We start from the raw sequence: 13,138 nt of genomic DNA, 5'->3' as shown, positions 1-13,138 counted from the left end.
GTCTGTCCTGCACACTTCACCAGAACCCTCAACAACACCCCTTACTTCCCTTAAAAGAGCCCAAAATGGGTGCAAAACAAAGAACAATCCCTCCCTCAGTGGTCCCAATGGACGACAAGGCATCCAAAGCAACCCCAAAGTTCACCGATGGAGAGTCCGACGAGTTCGAGTTCGGTGGTTCCCTTGGCTGTCTTGGCCTCATGATCGGCTTTCCTCTCCTCATGTGGTACATGTGGATCGGAGCGACCTACTACGATGGCCAGATACCCTTCCCCGACGCCCACCAGTCCTGGCCTGAGTTCGGATTCCATCTCTTCCACCTTGCCTACGGCGGCGCCTTTCCGACCGCCAAGGCATGGGCTATCTACTGGACATTCTTCGTCGTGGAAGCCGTCATGTACTGCTACATGCCCGGCGTATACAACCAAGGCCGACCCCTGCGCCATGAAGGAGGCAAGCGTTTGCCTTACTACTGCTCGGCATACTCCAGCTTCTACCTCACCATCGCCCTTGCGGCCGTGCTACATGTCACGAGGATCTTCCCCTTGTATACATTGATGGACGAGTTCGGGCCCCTCATGAGCGTCGCCATCTTCTCAGGGTTTCTGAATAGTGTCATCGTCTATGTCCAAGCCTTTCTCCGTGGCCGGACTCATCGATTGACGGGATATCCCATCTACGATTTCTTTATCGGAGCCGAACTCAACCCGCGCATCGGCATCCTGGACTTCAAGATGTTCTATGAAGTTCGCATCCCTTGGTTCATATTGTTCTTCATCTCGTCTTCTGTTGCTGCTCGCCAGTATGAGCTGTATGGATATATTTCAGGAGAGGTTATCTTCTTAGTCATGGCGCACTGGCTCTATGCCAACGCATGCAGCAAGGCGGAGCAGTCCATCATCACTACTTGGTAAGCGGTCCCCTAGTTTGCTGAAAGTATGTAAGCTGACTCGAATGTGGCGTACTCCAGGGATATGTACTACGAAAAGCTCGGCTTCATGCTCACATTCTGGAACTTGGCAGGCGTGCCCTTCAGCTATTGCCATTGCGCCTTGTATCTTGCGAACCATCATCCGGACGAGTACCACTGGAACCCATATGCTTTATCTGCCCTTTTTGTCGCCTACCTGTTCATGTACTGGATGTGGGACAGCTCCAATGGACAAAAGAACTCCTTCCGGCACCACGAAAAGGGCCAGCTGGTCAAGCGCAATACTTTCCCCCAAGTCCCGTGGCAGTTCATTGAGAACCCGCGTGTCATCGAGACCGACGTGGGCGATCGGATCCTGTGCGATGGTTGGTTCGCCATTGTTCGAAAGCCCAACTACGTGCCCGACATGTTCTTCTCCATGTCCTGGGGCCTGATCACCGGTTTCAAGTGAGTTTCACACTTGCGTGTCTATAGGTAACAAGGCTGACCGGCGATGCGATCTGCCCTCAGGAGTTTCTTCCCCTGGTTCTACTTCGTCTTCTTTATGGTCATGATGGCCCACAGAGTCAGGCGGGATATTGATCGCTCTCGGAGGAAGTACGGCGAGGCCTACAAGAGATACGAGAAGGAGGTGCCATACTTGTTCATCCCGGTACGTTTACTCAAAGCCCAGTATCTATTGCCTGTCCCGCCAAACCCATGAGCTGACAATGAGTTGCAGTATGTCTTCTAGGTGAACTGCCATATGCAATGGCTACCATTTTCGAGCTTAGAGCAGCACAGCAGAGCTCTCAGTGGAAAGACGTCAGAGTAGCGCTGTGAAAAAGGATGGGAGCCAATGAGCCTAGTAAACTGTGGCTCCTTTCGTGGGACAGTATCGCGTCAATTCTCTAGAGGCGCAGCTCATGAACGTAGTCTGAGATGCGTTTGCATGGCCAACTGTTAATGATGCTGCTGAATGGATTCTTGACAGATACCGTCCTACTACGTTTCTCACTATGCCAAATATTTGCTGCGTATGAACCCTTTTTGCTTACCCTCTCCAATATGTATCACCGTCGAAGGCCTCCAGATGTGTAAGTGGACTGTAAAACTCTAAGTGGCTAAGAGGGAGAGAGGGTTTCGCATTTTTCGGTGGCTGCCAACAAACTTTTTTTCCTCTCTCGACCTATAGAAGTTATGTATAGTAGTTAATCGATTTTTAGAGTTTGTGGTGTGGGGTTAGATATTGAGATAACTTAAAGATCCAGGACTCTCTTAGCCCGGTTTCTTGGTCAGTATGGAACGTGTGTCTTGGACTCTTTTGCGATAAATCAACATCGGATTAAAATCACTCCCAAGAAAGATATAAGGAAACTAGAAATATTAGACGACGGTGCTTGCTTGAAAAGCAATATTGTCGCTCATCATCACCACCACCATCGCAACAGGTACATCATCAAAATGCACGCCACTGCCGTCTTCATGGCCATCCTTGGCCTGGCCACCACATCTCTGGCCGCCCCGACCTCCGCCCCCCGCCCACGAGGTCGCCGTCGAGAAGCGCTTCAAGAGCGGCACTTCGCTTGCGCGGTTACTTGATAGGTGGATGTTCTGCAACTCTCACATGAAGAAGGCCGAGTTTCCAGTTGTGCAAATTCGGATGGAACTTGGCGAGTTCTGCACATCATACCTTTGTTCCTGAATCTCCGATATGCAACCTAGCAGCTTGTTATGGGAGTTTCTACAAGGCAGTGTGGTATACACGTGTACGGAAAGGTTCCTGGTTAGCTGCTGATATAAACTTAAAAACAAAAACACTATGCGACTTCCATATGTAGACAAAAGCTTAATGAAAACCTTGGATATATACCGGAGATGTATACCGGAGAATGCGAATACACCCTCCCCCTTCTCCGATGGCGACAACCTAGAAACATGTAGCAGGTATAAGAGCTGCCCTCGCTTCCTCTCTTGTCTGCTTAAAATACTATTCATCATCAATCATCAATCATCACCACCAGCCCTTAACCAACCCAAAGACACATCAACTCGTCTGCTTGAACCACATTCAAATCTTATCATCGTCGCCAACCCACATATATACCCTTATCAAAATGCACGCCACAAACATCTTCCTGGCCATCCTCGGCCTCGCCGCCAAGTCCATGACCGCTCCCATCCCCGCAGCGCACAAGAACGGCGTAGCGAAGCGCTTCGAGGGCGGCTGGTGCACCCTCCACCTCCGCGGCGAGTTAGGGGACGGCATCGCGAGGGGGGTCGTCAAAGTCTACGACAACAACCATTTCCAGCTGCACGACGAGATTGTGTTCGAGGCCCGTCGCGGCAATACCATCATCGGCAACGTGCCCGCCGGCACCGGCGGCTTGCCCCAAGAACTGCGCATGAACATCTTCACCAAACAGGGGCCCGCCACCTTCGAGTACGGCGACCAGCGCTGGGATTCGGGGGCTGAAGGCACCCAGAATGACCGCTGCAAAGTGGGCAAATATGACGCGCCTGGTAACCCTATCTTCGTCGATAACCATTATACGGTTGATCTGGACTGCGGGTTCTCCTGTTAAGCTTGGCAAGCTGGAATAACTTATCAGGCTGATGGAATGGCGTAGGATAAGAGGGTCTCTTTTGTTTTGGAGCTATCATACTCTTTGAACATAAATATAAAGAGTTTAAAAAATGAAAAGCACAAGGAAGCTATACAAAGTAGTAGAGAGTGAATCACCACAAAGACCGCCATCCTTGAACCGCTTTTAGTAGTGAAGGGGTCAGATAATTGATCAAGTCTTCAAATAAGCCTCTGCCTCCGGACTGTACTTTAAACTACCCGTCTACCGTGGCACGCACAATCTGAATATCAGCAGGACAGTGTGGGGCCGTGAATGCAACCTGGCCCTCGCAGCGGCCGTCTGGACCTAGCTGGCCGTCGTTGCACTTGCGAAGGATGCCCCTGGCGTGATCTGTGATATTGCCCAGCGTCGCATTGCACCTGTCGTCCCAGTCTTCCAGGAAGGAGATATTGATGGCACACGTCTCGATATACTATATTATCAAATTCATAGGTTAGCAACCACGAACCCACAGCAGGGGAGTCAGGAACATCCGGGCGAAGGAAAGAAAAGAAAAACCGGGATAACCTACCGTTGCCACTTAATTTTCTCCCTTATTTCCCTGGTTCCCCGAAAGGTCTCGGTGTGAATCGGACTGGAAGGTGCGCACGCAGTCGAAATACGAGGGCGATTGGTCGCTGGAGCTGCACTTGATCGAGTCCGGATCAGGGTCACTGTATGTTGCCGACTCGATGGCCGGGGGCGGCTGCTGGACGTCCACCGTCACATTGCCGGACGCCGACTCCATGGTCTCCAGGATAGGCGCGTACCAGCCCGGATATGCATCTCCGGAGTAGGCGGGCTTATAGACATCAGGCCTCTCATCGTCTCCGACACCCATCTCCTCCAGATCCGTCGTGCCGGGGAGCGGCGCCCCGGGCTCGCCGGCCTCCCTGTCCTCGTTCCACTGCCGGGACTGTACCGGGCTCCACGCCACGGGGTAGGCCGGATACTGCGCCGCGTGCTTGACCTCCATCCAGCGCGCCATGGCGAAGTATACGTAGCTATCAGCCGTCCGGGCCGCCGCCCCCACGTCGCGGCGCGCGAGCAGCTTGGCGAGCCCGGCGCGGTACGTCCAGACCAGCTGCCGGCCGCCGTCGAGGTCCTGCAGCATGTCCCCGCAGCCGCCCGCGCAGACGTTGCCGGCCCAGCTCGAGTTGATGTGCAGGAGCTCGTACAGCGCCGTCGAGGCCTGGCTGCGCAGGTTCCGGACATTGTGCCACGCGTCGGGCGGCGCCGGGCCGTCCCGCATCCGATGCCACGCGTCGCTGTGCGAGCGGAGGGTCTGGAAGAAGCCCGGGCAGTAGTTGATCAGGGGGGTGCTTCTGGTCCAGGCCGTTGTAGGTGTAGGCAGTGCTAGCAGCGGTCCCGCATCGGCCCTTGGGGTCGTTGCAGGTCACTTAGATGATGGGGTGATTGTTGGAAATGCCACCGCCGCCGCTCCAGCCTGCGTTGATTTTGGATGCCCGCGTCAGGGTCCGGAGGATGTGCTCGCGGTACGCAAAGTTTTCGCTCGGAGAGCCGAAATAGTCGATGGCGGCTGTGCTGTCAAAGTTGATACTGTATCTGTATATGGGCGATGTTTCATTCTGGTCGATATCCAACGCCGCGAAGGTCAGTTCCGCGGCGTCGCGGTGGGCCTGTCGAATTGTTTCTGTTTGATTGCCGTCGCAGGACTCGTCAATGAGTAGTGTGGAATAGCCAGAGCCATCAGGTACTTGGGAAAATACTGGCAGTAATATATTTCTTAAGTTCGGAACTAGGTTGGGTCAATGGTAAGGGTAGAGAAACTGAAAAGTATGAACGGCCACAAAATCTGGCTTTATACATGCTTCGAGTATAGAAGCACTGTAAAGACAAGTCACCTACTTGGCTAATGTTGACTTAGTTGTCCTTACGATTAATGCATATGAATAGGTCGATACGTTTGTTCGTTGAAGGTGTCCGGGAGTGAGCAATCCCGACTACAAGTCTAGATGATATAATGCATCCAGTGACGTATTGCCAGCACATCGAGCCTCATATCACTGACACATATCATCGTGCATCCAAGCCAGGATTAAAACTGTATAAAAAACAAGCAAGGAATGACTTGTGACTTGCCCAGGACCTCTGACATACTTATATCAAACAACTTTCCAGGTTAGGAGTCAGTCAAGGAGGACTTGCAGAAAGGGGGCACCTTGCTAACATAAATGGTGGCCAGAGAAAGTCCCCGAGCACATGGCAGAACCTCAGACGCTGTTCCTTTCGTTTCACGGTGTTGCGGCTAGTAGCCGCGAAGTGGGATGGCCAACGGCTGTTGGATGGCACTTGTATTCGCCAAGTACGTACATATATATGTCATGGCTAGAATATATATACGCCTTTGAATAACATCTCGTCTTTTTTGCTCCAGCGTAACCGACTCGATGCCTCGCCACCCGAACGGCTTGACCTTGGGCGTCGGGCGCCGGGGGATCCATCCTTCCCTCCATCCGTCCTTGACAGAGGTCTCCAGCGGATCGGCCACGCCTTCGAGCCCGCGGGCGAGCAGGTACTGCAAGATGTCGTCCCGTTTCCATACCATGGCCACCAGGGCGGGCTTCTCGTACCGGCGCTGCGGGTAGACCCGCGCATTCCCCTCCAGCCGGTACGGAAGGCAGCAGTCTTCGGCCCACAGAGCGCGGTCTTGTAGGAGCCCGTTCGCGGTGAGGACCTCGAGGGTCCCGACACTGGCCCGGATGCAAGCCAGGCCCAGCAGGTCGAAGTTGGCGGTCGGTTCGGTGAGCTCGGGTCCCGCGTGGTCCAGTACCCATTGTAGGAACCCATGGTGGCCCATCTCTACGGCTACGGCGGCCGCCTTCTGGTACTGTATCGCGGAGACCGGACGGTCGGCGTCGAGCACCAGCTGCGCGATCTGAGTATTCCCGTTGGTCGCGGTCGCAAAGATAGGCCCGAACCCTCCCTCCTCCCCACAGCATGTATGGTACCCATCTTCGCTAAGGGACTGAGTACCATTGTTGCATGCACGGCAGCGACTGTCATTCTTCGACCCTTTTCCTACACCTTCCGTGGCCGCCGTGGTAGACTCACGGGAAAGCAGGAACGAGACAAGCTCCGGATTCCCCGAACGGCAGGCGTACATGAGCGCGTTCCGGCAGAGGTGCGGGTGCTGCCGCGCGAACTCGGCCTCGGGCATGTAGCGGAAATAGAGCCGGACGGTCTCGAGGTCGCCGTGACGGCAGGCGAGTAGCAGGGCCATGGTCGTCACGTCGACCGAGCGCGCGTGGATCCCGGTCCACGCGCAGAGGCGGCCCGTCCACCGGTGCAGCCCAAACAGGTACGCGATCATGTCGCGTCGTTGTAGGCGCACGGCCTCGACGACGGCGCGCTCGAACTTGTCGCCGAACGGCTGGTGCGGGCGGTGGCCCGGCCAGCCCATCATGTACTTAACCTTGGCCAGCTCTCCGCTCTGGACCGCCCAGGCAAGGCAGTCCCGCTCGTCGTCGTTGAAGCCGACGCCGCGGATGGGATCCAGCACGGCGACGAACCGCTCCATAGTCGAGCCGAGGATGAAGGCGCGCAGGCTATCCCCGAGAGGCTGGGACCCGCGCTTGTCTTTGTCCCGGAGCCACGGCGCGAAACCGGGATCCGCATGGAACGCCGCCGTCAAGCCTCCCACGGAGGCGTCGAGGACCGACTGGCACGCCAGCAGGTGGCGCTCGAGCGGGCCGCTGGCGAAGGTCGAGAGCCTGCGGTTGAACAAGTCCGGGGCCGAGTACATGGCCGCCGGCCAAGTGAAAGCCCATCCCCATATCCCCTCGCGGGCGTGGGCCAGCCGCACGCCCATGTAGTGCCGGCACAAGCGCAGCATGTACGCCGGCCTGCGCCCATCGTCGGCGGGGCGCCCCTCGGCCGCCAGGACCAGGTCGAGCAGCGTGTACAGGTACGCCGAGAGGTTGGCGTCCCAGCGGTCCTCGGGCGCGTGGGGGCGGCCGAGCAGGTAGCGCGCCAGGAACTGGGTCTCGGACGCGACGGCGGGCTCCTCGCCCGTCCGGGGCGGGTCCCAGGGCGTCTCATACCAAGGTATGGCGCGGGTGTTCTTGGCGAGGCGGCGGAAGATCTCGAGCCGCGCGACCGCTGCCAGTACTTCGGCGTCGAATACTTCTAAGTATAGAGAGGGGGGATCAGTCATGTTAAAGAAAGTAACGGGACAGGCATCATCATACTGTTAACCTCTCGCAACCGCAATATCCCACAAAGCCCAACATAGGTGTAAGAACGGGGGATTTCGCCTTCGCGGGCAAGGACGGCATATTCGATGATGGGCCGCAGGAGTTCGGGTGGCGAATCCGCGAAAGATGCCATGGATAGATGGTTGAATACTAGGAGGGTCGCTTGACTATAAAAGTATTTTAGTTAGTGAAGCCAGCAGATATACTTCATAGAGAATCATCTTCGTGGCGGTGACTGAATGCGAAACAACACTCGAAGCGGCACAGCAGAACACGCCGCCAAAACCAGCAGGCAGCAATGTCCAGCCCCACAGTAAGGAAAACATCAAGTTGCAGCAGAATCAACGAGGAACATTGAATAGTGCATATTGAAAAGTCATATTATTATTACAATATTCGGGTATCTTCTAGAAAATGTGCTCTCCTTCATAACCTGCAAACACCTAACTCCATTAGGCTTTGTCTCGTGATTTTCGTTAAAACTCGTGCCCTCCGCTGCCAAACTTCTTCTTCTATCGCGTGAAGAGCTACATCCAGCAGTGAAGGCACATTCGGAACTCGGCAACGCTATTATTTCCAAAGCGCGTGCGACGAGTTCGCGGTCAGTTAGACCATGTTATCACCATGGGTGGCGGGAGCATGGCCGACGCCATTGCCAGCACCAACACCATGGCCGACGGGCTTGCGCGAATGCGCCATGCCGGTACCGTTGTTGTAGGCGGCGTCGTGGTGGAAGCCGTAGCCCTCACCACCGAGGTGCTTGTCACCGCCGTGGGCGCCCATGGCACCGCTGCCCCAGCCGGCCTTGCGGGTGAACATGGCATGAGCGAGCTCAGATCCGCCAGAGTATGAGAAGGGGGTACCGCGGTTCAAGGGGATGTGGTTGAAGCGGAAATCCCAGACGGCGGCGTACACCATGCGGTAAGCAGAGAAAGCCATGACGGTTCCGATGATGGCTCCAGCGAGGACATCATACCACTACATGTCAATTGAAGTTAGCTTATGTGCATAATGTGAAGGAGATAATGGAGGAAGGTGGTTCGAGACTTACGTTGTGGTACTCGTCAATAGTCAAGGCACCACCAATCAGGCAAGCTCCCAGAAGCGGCGCGTAGATGGCGATCAGCTTCCACATGGCGGGGTGGTAGTTGGAGAAGACCTTGAGCTTGGCGTTGAGGTAGAGGTACAGGTAGACGAAGCCGGCGAAGGCCGCGGTGGTGTGACCGGAAGGCATAGACTCGAGCGAGTCGTTGATCTCCTTGGGGTCGCCCGTGCAGATCTCCGAGGTGTAGTAGATGCCCGTGAAGCCGGCACCGTTGTAGCCGGCGCCCTTGACGCCGGGCGCATTGCTGGCGCGGCTGATGTCGGGCTTGCAGACGTCGAGGAAGTGCGGGCGCAGGCCGCCGATGAGCCACTTGATGAAGACCTGGAAGACGGCGGCGGTGATGAGCGAGTACAGCAGGCCGATGACGGCGTTGTTGACGTCCCAGAACGAGCGGATGCGGATCTGGCAGATGAGGATGACGATAATGGGGATGAAGGCGGCGAGCAGCGCGGCGGCGACAATGGGGATGATCTCCTTGCGCAGGGGGTAGGCGAATTCGGGATGGACGACCTCGCCGTCGGAGAACTGCACGGCGAAGGAGCGGGTCGGGGCAGGGTGGGCCATGTAGACACCGAGACCGAGGGCACCCATGGCGGCCATGGTGAGGATGTCGAGCCAGGTGTGCTTCAGCCACTGGCCGAAGGTGGGGCGCTGGGCCATGGTGTAAGAGGCGCCGGCGTGGGTGGCGGTCTTGTTCTTCTTGCCACCGCCGAAGAGGCCACCGCGCTTGGGCTTGGCAGCTCGGGGCTGCGCCGGCTCCTGGCGCGTCTGCTTGTTGAAGAGACCCATCTTTTCGGTGTCTTCCTTCTTGAGTGAGGGCTTCGAAAGGGCGGAACGACGGAACGACGCAACGAGGCAGAGAGTAGCCTCTGGCTAGCTGATCTCGAAGATAGCTAGGTAGAACAGAGTTGAACAGGTCTGAGGTGAGGTCCTGTGATGATGCTGGATGGTTCACAAGCAGGAAAGGCACGAGGAAAACGCAGCTGCGGTGCCCCGAAGATATAAGCCACTGGCTGCAAACTCTCCAGCAGAGCAGAGCTTGCACGCGGCAAGGAGCCAGTGGCTTTAGCGTCTTTGACGTCACTGCCGCTTAAGATCATCATGGCTCGTTCTGGACAGCGTTTGAGAAATCTCGGCTGCCGGCACCATTATCGCAATCCCATTTTGGCCAGGGCCTGTCGGGTAACACTGGGACATGCGGAATCGAGATCAATAGTCACCAGGTTTAATTATTCTGCGCGATGCGAGTTGCGTTCTAGCGCCGTCCTTTCCCCAGCCTGCCAGCGTCGGGCGGGGGGTGTAGCAAACTGCAGCAATTGGGTTTTCGTTGGCTTGTGGGCTTGCCGTCACCCACGTCATAGCGACCAAAAAACTTGGCAAAGCTTGAACCACCCTTGTTTCACCCGGTGGACAGCTCATCTTACATCCTTACTCATCAGCCCTGGAACCCAGCCCTGGAGGCTAGCCGCCGGACCAATTCCTCCTCAGCCTATGGGCGCCCGGCAAAAAAAAAAAGAGAAGTCTCAATTGAGCCAAAGTGGCATGACGGCATTCTTTCTCGCCATTCCTCCCTTTCGGTGCTCTAGAACGGGCTACGGGCCCTGGGGCCTGGGACGTGCCGCTAAGACCTGACGGCTAAGTTATCCGCTGTGGACTACAGGGCACGCGCGTCCAGTTCGCCAGTTGCCGTAACCCGTCTTGGCCCTTTTCGCCGAGGGTGGTGTGGTCCTGCAAACGGGGAACGATATTTGGATTCTGGTATTTTGGAAGCTGTGATGTGATGTCAACACTGAAGTTTCGGAAAATATGCATCCTTGTGGGATGCAATGCAGCTTAGGACCTCCGACTGGCTCCCTGTGTAGCTGTGGGCTGTAGCTGTAACCGGCCACAGAGGATTGAAGGTTTTGTTCGTGCTGCACCAGCGCTACCTAACTTGCACGAGAACCGAGCGAAACCAATTGAAGCCACCGAACTGGTCGTGTCGATGTCTCTTCTGTCGATGTCTCTTCTTACAATCACACAAAAGCACACTGCAGCGGATTCGAGTCAACCAGAAAGGATCTCCCGCTAAGGAATGCATCCAGATTGCAAAAATGGATCATTGATGATGGTTGGCAGCCAACCGCAAAGGAGCAAGGTCCGAAACATGGGGTAAAAGTTTGCCGGGGTCAACGCCCAAGTTTGTAGTGGCTACGTTTCCTCAAGTCTCGGCTTTTTCTTCTCCCTGTCGCCCTCTCATGTCTGCAAAGCTGGCTTTCCTGCCACAATCGGTCATCGTTTGCCAAAAAGAACATGGAGATGATGTCGGTGATCAAGTGCGACAATATATGGAATTATTGGTTACCTATCATACATACATGCACACACAAAACTAGGTAGTGTTTGCACTTCTCTGGCGCCACCCTACCTATGCAGAGCCATGAAGCTGGTCCAAGTTAGGTAGCTGTCCGCGCTGCTGCCTTCCTTGCCGTCTTCTACCCACCCTACGATGAGCTAATGAGGGTGCCGTCCGAGAAGTATGTCTTCATCACGATATCGTCGAAGTACATATTGTATACGTCTATCCTGGCATTGACGTCTACACGGCTCCGTAGCGTAACGAGCATGGGCAAGTTGGTCTGCCCGGGCCTCCAAACGTTCGTCTCGAAGTACCGCCATCCGGCCGCGTCGGGGGCGCCCAGGGAGGGCTGGAACGAGCTGGTCTGGCAGGCGCCGAGGCGCTGGCAGCCGCTGAGGTCGACCTGCAAGGACACGGCCCCGTCGGCCGCCTTGAAGTAGCCGGCGACGCTGTACCCGACGTCGGGGCGGTCGTAGCAGCCCGTGACGTACTGCTCGAGCCCGATCGAGTACTGGTACACAGGGCCCGGCGCCGTATCTTGATTGAAGGAAAGGCTCGGCGCATTGCTGCCTCCACGTCCCTGGCCGGGCGCCGGTACGATGTAATAGTAGGGTTGCTCGCTGTTGGAATAAGTGACCCAAGGGTACAGGCGGTTGCTGAATCGGTCCGAATCGGATGGGCCATCCTCGAAGTTGCCGTTTTGAATTGGCCTCAGACACGAGCCATGCTGTGGGATGGCGGTGGGGGCGGCGGTAGTGGCGGCCGTAACAGTCTCGGTCGTGACGGAGCTAACGACGGTCGTGCTCACAATCGGAGACGGCGTGGCTGTGACGGTGGACTCCGACACCAGGGTCGATACTGAGCTGACGATGCTGATGGCCGTCGACGTCTCCGTGATGGTCGCTGCCGAAGGGCAGCTTGTTGGGTCCGAGTTCGGCGTCGCCGAAGCAGAGCAACTGCTCGTGCTGGTCACGTACACCGTGGCCGTTGTGGCTGCGCAGGTAGTCCCGCCCGCGGTAGGCGTCAGGTAGCTGCACGTCGACGAGGCCGACGCGCTCACCTTCTGCAAGCACGCGCAGGCGTGGCCGACCTGCGCGGAAAAGTCCTTGAAGTCGGCACAGGGGCTAGCAAAAAGCGGCAATTGGGTTATGTCTGTGACGGGCGACAGCGAAGTGCCTTGGCAGAACTCGGTGGCGCCCTGGTCTGCTGCGTTCAATACGGACAGGGCGCATTTGTTCTTGCAGGAGCAGGGGATGGCTGCCATGGCCGCCATGGCCGCTCCGCCCAAGGAGCTGGCCAACAGTAGCCGGGTAAAAGAGTGTTTCATTTTGGCAAACGAATGTCAGGTCGATAACGATTGACTGTGGTGAGTGAGACAACCGACAACGGGAGCCGCAAGAGCAAGCCCGACTGCCGGGTCATGGGAGCGATTCGCTCCTTCTTGTACAACCACTTTTTCTAGTTTGATTATCGTCAACATAGCCGGTGCCTTTGGTCTAGAAGACTACCCAGCTTCCGGTATAGAGGCAGCTCTTAGCTTCAACGCCAGGAGGCATACTAGTCGAATTTGGGGATACTGGGTTGCTAGAACTGTCGCTGTGGCTGGCTGCGCTAGTCAATAGCTCTGTAAATCCCATTTCAGCTGCACCAATAACTTTTTGGAACGGCGGCTGGCCTGACTGCTCCATATGATATTGGCACCGTAATATGAAGATCGATTATCCCTGCGGTTGGCGGCCGGATGACTCTACTCTGAATTGGTGATTGATTGACGAATATTCCCAGCTCGAGATGGTTGTCATCATGCACTCCTAGAAGACAGATGCCAATGAGTCAATATCAACGTGAACCAAGACCAAGATATCGCCGTCACGGTCCCTACCTTGTGCTCTGCCAAATTGGGTTGGTGCTTAGCTCCGGTCTTGCTGGCTTGGCCTCAGA

General features: G+C 56.1%; 7 protein-coding genes across 7 annotated transcripts; 4 read left to right on the top strand and 3 right to left on the bottom strand.

Annotated features, from left to right (window-relative positions):
• Positions 1-107: 107 nt before the first annotated feature.
• Positions 108-1,664, top strand: PG986_000569 (uncharacterized protein; the record flags this gene model as incomplete). Its single annotated transcript, XM_066836791.1, has 4 exons — positions 108-910; positions 971-1,378; positions 1,442-1,583; positions 1,653-1,664. 4 exons carry the CDS (start codon positions 108-110, stop codon positions 1,662-1,664), a joined length of 1,365 nt encoding a protein of 454 aa, XP_066705684.1.
• Positions 1,665-3,027: 1,363 nt separating this feature from the next.
• PG986_000568 (uncharacterized protein) lies at positions 3,028-3,495 on the top strand (the record flags this gene model as incomplete). Its single annotated transcript, XM_066836790.1, has 1 exon — positions 3,028-3,495. The coding sequence occupies one exon, from the start codon at positions 3,028-3,030 to the stop codon at positions 3,493-3,495; it is 468 nt and encodes a 155-aa protein (XP_066705683.1).
• Positions 3,496-4,078: 583 nt separating this feature from the next.
• On the bottom strand, positions 4,079-4,789 carry PG986_000567 (uncharacterized protein; the record flags this gene model as incomplete). The annotated part of the gene is made up of 1 exon (XM_066836789.1): positions 4,079-4,789. The coding sequence occupies one exon, from the start codon at positions 4,787-4,789 to the stop codon at positions 4,079-4,081; it is 711 nt and encodes a 236-aa protein (XP_066705682.1).
• A 148-nt stretch (positions 4,790-4,937) lies between these two features.
• PG986_000566 (uncharacterized protein) lies at positions 4,938-7,714 on the bottom strand (the record flags this gene model as incomplete). Its single annotated transcript, XM_066836788.1, has 2 exons — positions 4,938-5,177; positions 5,942-7,714. The coding sequence occupies 2 exons, from the start codon at positions 7,712-7,714 to the stop codon at positions 4,938-4,940; spliced, it is 2,013 nt and encodes a 670-aa protein (XP_066705681.1).
• Positions 7,715-8,360: 646 nt separating this feature from the next.
• PG986_000565 (uncharacterized protein) lies at positions 8,361-9,648 on the bottom strand (the record flags this gene model as incomplete). The annotated part of the gene is made up of 2 exons (XM_066836787.1): positions 8,361-8,732; positions 8,806-9,648. The coding sequence occupies 2 exons, from the start codon at positions 9,646-9,648 to the stop codon at positions 8,361-8,363; spliced, it is 1,215 nt and encodes a 404-aa protein (XP_066705680.1).
• A 1,630-nt stretch (positions 9,649-11,278) lies between these two features.
• PG986_000564 (uncharacterized protein) lies at positions 11,279-12,059 on the top strand (the record flags this gene model as incomplete). Its single annotated transcript, XM_066836786.1, has 2 exons — positions 11,279-11,293; positions 11,454-12,059. 2 exons carry the CDS (start codon positions 11,279-11,281, stop codon positions 12,057-12,059), a joined length of 621 nt encoding a protein of 206 aa, XP_066705679.1.
• A 7-nt stretch (positions 12,060-12,066) lies between these two features.
• On the top strand, positions 12,067-12,558 carry PG986_000563 (uncharacterized protein; the record flags this gene model as incomplete). Its single annotated transcript, XM_066836785.1, has 2 exons — positions 12,067-12,213; positions 12,268-12,558. 2 exons carry the CDS (start codon positions 12,067-12,069, stop codon positions 12,556-12,558), a joined length of 438 nt encoding a protein of 145 aa, XP_066705678.1.
• Positions 12,559-13,138: the final 580 nt, after the last annotated feature.

The sequence above is a fragment of the Apiospora aurea genome, assembly GCF_038362705.1.
Source record: "Apiospora aurea strain CBS 24483 chromosome Unknown utg000001l_segment0_segment0, whole genome shotgun sequence".
Classification (NCBI taxonomy): Eukaryota; Fungi; Ascomycota; class Sordariomycetes; order Amphisphaeriales; family Apiosporaceae; genus Apiospora; species Apiospora aurea.
The sequence above is the reverse complement of the archived record's forward strand: the minus strand, read 5'-3'. Positions and strand labels throughout refer to the sequence as shown.